Source organism: Sinocyclocheilus anshuiensis, unplaced genomic scaffold (assembly GCF_001515605.1).
Source record: "Sinocyclocheilus anshuiensis isolate Anshui unplaced genomic scaffold, SAMN03320099.WGS_v1.1 scaffold152, whole genome shotgun sequence".
Classification (NCBI taxonomy): Eukaryota; Metazoa; Chordata; class Actinopteri; order Cypriniformes; family Cyprinidae; genus Sinocyclocheilus; species Sinocyclocheilus anshuiensis.
Window position 1 is genome coordinate 4,655,347 of NW_015555781.1, and position 8,029 is coordinate 4,663,375.

At 35.5% G+C, this 8,029-nt stretch overlaps 2 protein-coding genes across 4 annotated transcripts in view; one reads left to right on the top strand and one right to left on the bottom strand.

Moving 5' to 3' along the window:
• The window catches only part of LOC107674595 (mitogen-activated protein kinase kinase kinase 14-like), a 19,340-nt gene extending 16,547 nt beyond the window's left edge, over positions 1–2,793 (bottom strand). Inside the window, exon 1 of the mRNA XM_016468613.1 lies at positions 2,636–2,793. The gene's annotated coding sequence lies outside the window, so the exon portion shown is untranslated. The remainder of the gene's footprint in view (positions 1–2,635) is intronic.
• A 1,972-nt stretch (positions 2,794–4,765) lies between these two features.
• Positions 4,766–8,029, top strand: part of LOC107674594 (G patch domain-containing protein 8-like) — a 58,223-nt gene continuing 54,959 nt past the window's right edge. For 2 of the 3 annotated variants that reach the window (XM_016468605.1, XM_016468606.1), the window contains exon 1: positions 4,766–4,862. In XM_016468605.1, the coding sequence (XP_016324091.1) occupies positions 4,818–4,862 (45 nt within the window). In that variant the 5' untranslated portion in view covers positions 4,766–4,817. The remainder of the gene's footprint in view (positions 4,863–8,029) is intronic. The other variant, XM_016468607.1, reaches the window with a different exon arrangement.

The window sequence follows — 8,029 nt, forward strand, 5'->3', positions numbered from 1 at the left end:
GCCAAAAAAATATTATTTTACTAACTTATTAATTTTAAGTTAAATTGTGCTTTGTTGGTATAATGTCTGCTAGAATGTTAAAAAATGTTCAGTGTTAAATATTTTTTAATTATTGTTTTGTAATTGATTTTTTCTTTGAAAAGCAAGACAAAACAGTAAAAAGCACATTTTGGTTATTTAATTTGTGCAATGGTGAAAAAAATTGGCAAATACATGGGGGGGAAAAACTCGAAAAACCGTGTTCGGTATTCGGCCCAGTGTTTCATTTTGTTCGGTTTCGGCTTCGGCCAAGAATTTTCATTTCGGTGCATCCCTACATTTAAATGGTTGTGTATTATTCACAAATATGTATATTATTATAATCACACATATGTATATTATTCAAAGCCACAAAAAGCGAGAAAACACTAAAACTAGCAAAGCCAATTTCACACGGCAAATTTTTCTAGGCACGTTTGTCACAGTCAATTAATGTTCAGGCTACTACAGAACCGGGAGTTAAGCCGCACCCTGCATCTGTCATTTCTAATCAACAGTTCAGAGAAATGGTGTGGTTTGGCTTGTAACGTTCAGACAAAAACTCGTTATCGGACGTTAACTTTTCATCAACGTATCAAAAACTCACAGCCTGCAATTATTAGTTTAAAAAAAAAAGTAGACATGCAGGTTCTGCATTTTTTTTAAATGTCGAAAGTTTTTTTGCAGAAGTGAGAACACAGCTACAGGCAGATGAGGAAGAAAGCACAAAATGACAGCCAGTGGATTCAACGATCTATGGTATACAGAAATGTGGATGTTTTGGGCAGCTCAAAGAGGAACAGTGTGGTATTGAGGCCAGGGACAGGGCCGAAAAGGAAAACACACATGCTAAGAGGTATAATGACAGCCTTTTACAACTGAAGTGTGTGACAAAAAACATTGGTTTAACCAAAGGGTATGTCCACTTCACAATGACTATGTGTGTTTGTAAGACCAGACATTACAGAGTCTTTATCACTTCATAGACAAAAGGTACTAAGTGGAAAAACAGTGGTTTTGTTGGAAAAGGTGACACTTGGGTCTGTGTGTATGTTTTGTATATGATGCTCTAACACTTATAAATGTTATATATCAATTCCTAAACTGCTGTCTTTTCACTTTACACATTCAAAAAGACGGTTGAAAGTGCAAACTGGTTAAAACATGAAAACCAACTCAAGACACTACAGGTGAATAGGGTAAAATTAATAAATATCACCCTACTTTCCCAGTTAATTAAATCACATTACATTAAGACATTAAGTTTTGTATTACAAGTTTTCCGAAATGTTATGTTTACATATGCAAATTAGGAAATATCTTATTAAAAGTGCACTAATTTGCACACATTTCCAGAACAGAAACAGAAAATTGGATAAATCAAGGTTCAATGTTCCTGATTAATTATGTTGACATGTTAGATCCATCACTCCATAAATCAGAAAATACTGTCAACAGGAAATAAAAAAATCACCATGTTTTTAAGAATAAAATTTCATATAAATCAGGCGAATTATATTTTTATTATTATATGATTATAAAACTGTGACGTTTGGTGTATGTAAGTACTACTGAAGTGGAGATTTCTGCCTTCTGCATGAGGAAAAAAAAAACATTTTAAGAAAAATGCCTTTCAAGATATCTACTGTAATTGAAATGTACAGATGCAAATATATGAAATGTAATAAATTAAAAACGTAAATGTGTATTTTGGATCTTTGCTTTCTGCTAGTCTGAAATAATGTGTTATAAAAACAAAACAGCTTCAAAATTGACCAGTGCATGAAAAAAAAAACAATAGTTTTGCTTGTAATATCATGCCTTGAAAGAAAACAGATTGAAACACACACACACACTGAGACTTTTTAGGCAGTGACTCATCCATGCCCCCACACATGAACAAGATGCTTTTGGCCTGAGTAAGTCCTGCTCTAAAGTCTAAACTCAGGGACCGGAGGCCTGCAAGATATGGACCTGCTGCTCAGCCCACTGCAAACAGACTCCCTAAATACCTGTCAGGGGCCCCTCTGCACATTTGCCAAGAGACACACAAAACATAAAAGGATGTTGCTATGAGACACTATTTCCATCGCATTACATAAAAAGCTTTCAAGGACATACATTAAACACGTAATAATAGACTTTTGCACTTGTGTATACTGTACATGAAGGGGATATGGACTGTATTTGCACACGCACGCTCGCACACTCAAGATAACTGTTAAAGTTGCGCGACTGTATATATGATGTCTGTTTAATTAGTCACATTATAGGGAGAAAAACAAAACTAGTTTTGTCTTACACATTACTCGTCATGTCTAAGAGATTTGTGCACGAAAAACCTTTTCACAACGACTTTATTTCTTAATTGGCTTTTAGACGTATATTATATTAACAATCTTTTCAAAGTTCGTGATAAGGTAACGCGCTAAAACATTTTTAAACGAAGAAAGGCAGAAGCGTTTAACTTCCTCCTCCGCGCCTCCGCCATTTCGGACAGAATCAAGAGAGAAAATCCTCCGAGACAGAATTCGGTGAATTCACCGGTGTGCCCATTAAAGACAGGCGTTCGTGACGGACACTATAAGGGTAATTCAGTAAAGTTAAGGGGACTTACCTTAATTGTATTAAATAAGACAGGAGAACGGTCTTGCGTCGGACGGAGTCGAGCTTTTCTGATCGCTTGAGACGGAAAGACGAAGGATGCATGTCAAAACCTAGTAAGCTGCATACATAGACAGCATGTTTGGGCATCACATACGCCTTCACGCGGCTGTCTAGATAGGCAGTTCACTAGATTTTCAGACACACGAATGTGACATCACGGCTGAAGATTCATTTTGAAAGTAAAGTTTTCTGAAAGCAGAGCTGAGGTTGACGTTAAATGGCCAGATTGACTGTTTGTATCAAAACTGTTTTGTGAATTTTAATTAATTAAAATTAAACTGAGAAAATGCAATAAAATACATCTTAAAATTGTACAGTGCAATGCATGTGGAGCAACCATAACACACTTTTTAGCCATGATAAATTAGTAACAAATAAGATCTCAAACTTTTTATTCTACTTTTAATTTTACTTTAAACTTTTTGGTTTTATTTTATTCACCTACATAAAAGTGTTTGAGGTATATTTCATGGGAAATAATGTAAATGCGACTTACCCACTCATACCTGCTCAAACATGTAGGAAATTTCCATATTATAATATTATTCCATTTTATCTCACAGCATTTGAAACTGTACAGAGGAGGCTAAACTAAACTAAACTAAACATTTTTTTTAGTTTTAGAAAGTTAGAACTTTTTTTAAGTCTTCATTTTAATTTCATTTTTAGGAAAATAACTATTGTCAATCATTCATCTGTACATACGTTTTCAGATTTCAGTAGTATATTGCCAATGTTTTGGTCTACAGCACCATCTACTGGTACTTTGGCATGCACAAAAGCAAGAAATATCTCGAGAGGATGTGGAAAAACTTGAAAGTAATATAATTTTTTTAACTCATGTCCAACTCCACGTAACAGTTTCCTCTGCTCTGTCCATCTTGGGTAGAATACAAGAAAATGGAGTGGATTGTGTAGAATTTGATCTATGATCAAATGATCTAATCTTTGACTGAATTGTCTCATTTATTTGATGCTTTTATTTTGTTGTACATATGTTTTGGATGAAACTAAAACCACAACAAACTTTGTTTGCCTTTCAGCTGTGGGAATAATCACTTAAAAATATTTGATTAGCTATGGGCAATGCTATTTGAATGACATTTGTTGAGCCACACCAATCATGCCTTTTAAAACTGGTGATGCCATAAAATTATATACGAGAAATACTCCTGTCATCTGTTCTTGTGGGTTGAGTATTTGACACATCTGCATAGGCCTATATGTAATTTGTCAGTTTTTGACTTATTTGAATGACTATATCTATTACAGTTTATGCTGTACATTGAAGGATTTTATGATGTATACTAACTTAGTACTAATGCTAAATTTATAGATAGATTCTGTCCCAATTTTACTCCTTGTTTACTCCTTTTTAAAATACCTTGTACAATAACAGTTCACTAAATTTATTGGAGAAATGTTGGATGTGTCATATACGAAACTATTACACTATTAATACGGGTTTATATTAGCTACAGACATATAAGGATGGGCTGGAAAATTGAGAGTCAAGAGATTTCCATTTGATTCAAAGGTTGTCTTTTTTTTTTTTTACTTTGGCAAGCTTGTGAGCCGATATTTTTGTTGTTGTTGTTGTTGTTTTCTGGCACCAGAGGGGGCCCTCAAAGTACTAAAAGACATCTGACAAAAAGAATCACACGAATAAATGTTATATGTATATTATAAAACAATAAAACAAAAATATCTTACGCAAACTGAGTAAGATGTGTATTGTCACTGAATTTTAATTATTATTCGGTCATTAATAAAAAGAGGTTTAGAAGGTTTATATAAAATAGTAGTAGCCTACTAGGCAACTGTAAGCCACATTTTAAAGCGAATGCGAAGATTTTGTAAAAGTGTCCAGGACCCTCCTCTGCGATCAATGCACGGTAGTCGTACTCTGGACCATTCATACTGTGTGAACAACAAACTCCAGCGGTGGTTCAAAATGCTTTATTCCAGAACAAATGCGTTCGGAGTACGACGCGCTCAGGTGATTGGACAGCCAGCCCATCAATCAACAATGGCGCGCTGCCATTAGTCTATCGCTCATCCGCTTACTTTACTGGGCGTTTCGGTCAACAGAGAAAGTCGGAACGCAGGAGACGAGGCGAACAGGAGAGAAAATGGCCGACAGATTCTCTAGATTCAACGAAGAACGTGATTTCCAGGTAAAAATGCTACACGAACTTCACGTATCCGAAACATATTGGATGAACGTCCATTTTGGAGAGCCGTGCTTTGTACAGTTTGGTATTGTTTGTTTGAGCTGCTGAGCTAGCGCTGCCTCTATGACACTAGAACAGAGGAATCGTCCCAGTTTAGCATTGACAAGCTCGAGACCAGTTGAGCTGTCCGTGTCGCTTTCCAGTTTACCTCATACATTTTTAAGAATTTCCAGAGAATATCCAGATGGCCGTTGAAGTTTGAGAAGTGCCGTTATTCGACCCCTTGTGTTTGACGGGGTATGTTGTTAATTTGAGAAGGGGTTTTGACGCTGGTAGGATGACCGCAGCTGTGCCCGGCCTGGCATTGAGACATAAACTCCTCCGTCAAGAGAATATGAGCAAATGTCTAATTTACTAACGGCCACCTGACTGTAATATCAATTATTTGAATGTACCATATTTGCTTTTACTTGTGAAGCTTCAAATAAATACATAAGCTATTTTTAGTCAAAACTGTTGTTTATATATCATGTCCTGTGTCTGCTCGCGGTTTTGGCTATATTTGAATAATACAGGCATTGTTTGAATTTTTTTTTTTTTTGTCTCAGACTGACTCTCGTCTTGCACAATGGCATGTTTGTGCTGTATGTTGCATACCTGATTTGCAAGTTATGCCAGCTGGTATAAAGACTACTTTCCTGTCAGTTTACAAGGTCTATAGTATTGATGCATGGACTCATTGTGATGAGAGAGATCCGTTGTTTATTGCATTTTTGTTAATGTCAGATCTGGCATCTTGACTGGTCATTTGAGTGTTGGCATGTCATAATTTAAATAGGTTTTTGAGTTGTTTATTGAGTGATGCGTGTAACATTTTCTGTGCATCTCTGGAGGAATTGTGCTGTAGACCTTCTTTGGCAGTGTAAGGAATGTTGTTTTTGTCTTGACAAACCATGTTAGAGGGTTTCTTAATATAATTCTTTATGGTCCTTCTGGGAAGGATATCTGTTGATTTATCTAGAGGCTGGGATAGTTTTGTCCTGCACTGATGTGTAGGCAGATGGTCAATGTTGTCAAAGAAGTCGTCCAGCCCCCATCTGAAAGAAGGGTTTCTAAAACCACCCAGTTGGGCTGTGCATGGAGTGCTGACAGGAACAAACAGGCTTTTATTAGCGTGCCCATGAACAGTGTGAAGCCCTTAGTTTAGATTAGGGTCAGCAGCCAACTGAGAGCTTTGCCTTGGCAATTTGTCAGGGTCCGGCAACAGAATTAACAGCATTTGTTTATTCTTTAAACAATTGATAATAAAATGGTGGAACTATGACGTAGGCCAATCGGCTGTTAGCATCACGCTGGTTCCCTTGACAAAAGGTTTTTTGGCACCCTTTTCCTTAGGCTTTTGGATTATCGCAAAAAAATAAACTCTGTGTTCAACCATAGTTCATGATACATACATGTCACATTAAAATACCAAGCGTTATGTTTAGAGCCCGACCAATATGGGTTTTTTGGGGCTGATACCGATATTAGGGCATTAAAAAAAGGCTGATATCGATATATCGGCCGATATTCTGTGTGTATATTATAGTACAATACCAGTCAAAAGTTTGGACACTTTCCCATTCGTGTGTCCAAACATTTGACTGGTACTATATATAGAATACAGTATATACATAAACAGTTATGTTATTCTCATGATGTCTGAAAATAAAAGGAAAAATTAGGAAAATCTATACAGCTCATTCAGTCAAACAGACGGATACGTTTTATTTGTAGGGCAACCTCATGAATTTCACAAGAATCGGAAGTTAGGTCACCGCTGGGTAAAGTTAGTTCCGCTACGGGTCTGCCGTTTTTATTTTAGTATGCTCTGTTCTCAAATATCGCATCGTACCTTTTCTGTTTTGTCTGTTTTCCAAGTTGCTGTTTTATCATCTACAAAGAAATTAATTTGTATTTGTTTGTAGCTTATACGGACAATAAGACCGTGCTCAAATTTACCGGCGGATGGTTTTAATTCACTAGCTGTTGCGTCATTATCAGAAATACTCATTCAGTCTGCTCGCATCAATGAGCATTTATTTAAATAATATATATACTCTGATACTTTCTAAATACAAAAAAAAAATCATTCGACTAACACTACATTGAGCCCTATTTTTACCTTTTTTTTTCTTTCTTTTTAGAGTGCATACACTGAATCACTCTTTCACAATCGTGGCGTTGTCATCCTGGAATATGTAGATGGGAACGTCTTCCAACATGGTTTAATAAATGAAAAGTTACTCACTGCATTAGTTAGGGGCTTAAAATAATGTTGTCAAACATATACCAGAAACATTTTAACCACTGCAATAATGATCTAGACCTTCTGCTTATTTAAATCAATATACAATGTCTTGGTTTCATCGTTATATTCTGTCGGGGTTATAATATTGTCGCGAATTTAGTATACTTTAAATATATAGCATGTATTAATCTCACAAACATTATATCCCGCATTGAAGCATATATTATAACAAATCTTTACAGATTAAAATGAAACTAACACATCATTTATTTCCAAGTCCACTTACAACTAGGGCTGGGCAATATGGCCAAAACCTCATATCTCGGTATTTTTGGGCTGAAATGCGATATACGGTATATATCTCGGTATTCTCTACATTTTCTATTTGGATTTTTTCTATTTATATATTTTTTATTTTTATTTTTTAACATCCTGCCCAATTTTGTCCAATAAAACAATGTTTATATTAAAGGCAATAAAGACAAATATAGTGAAAGTAGGCTATGCTATCCATTATGTGCAAAAAAGGGGCTAAAATGACATTACATTCTAACATTACATTACAATCTAAAAACAAAAATAATGCTTTTTAAGGCAGAAGTTCAATTCACTAAACTAAAAACGAAAGCAAAAACACAAGAGCACAGATTAATTGCATTTTATTTTTGATTACTCCATTACTGCTATCTGCTATCATAAAATACATTTACTTGTAGGTTTAAAATTCTACATATGACACAATTATTACGTTCTTATTCTATTGCGCTCGTTCACTGAAGTCTGTCAAGTTTAACGGAGAATCGCATGCAAAAGGCTCCTGAGAGCAAAATGGAAATATTTCCATGACTTTCTAACATTTACAGATGGAGAATATACCTGT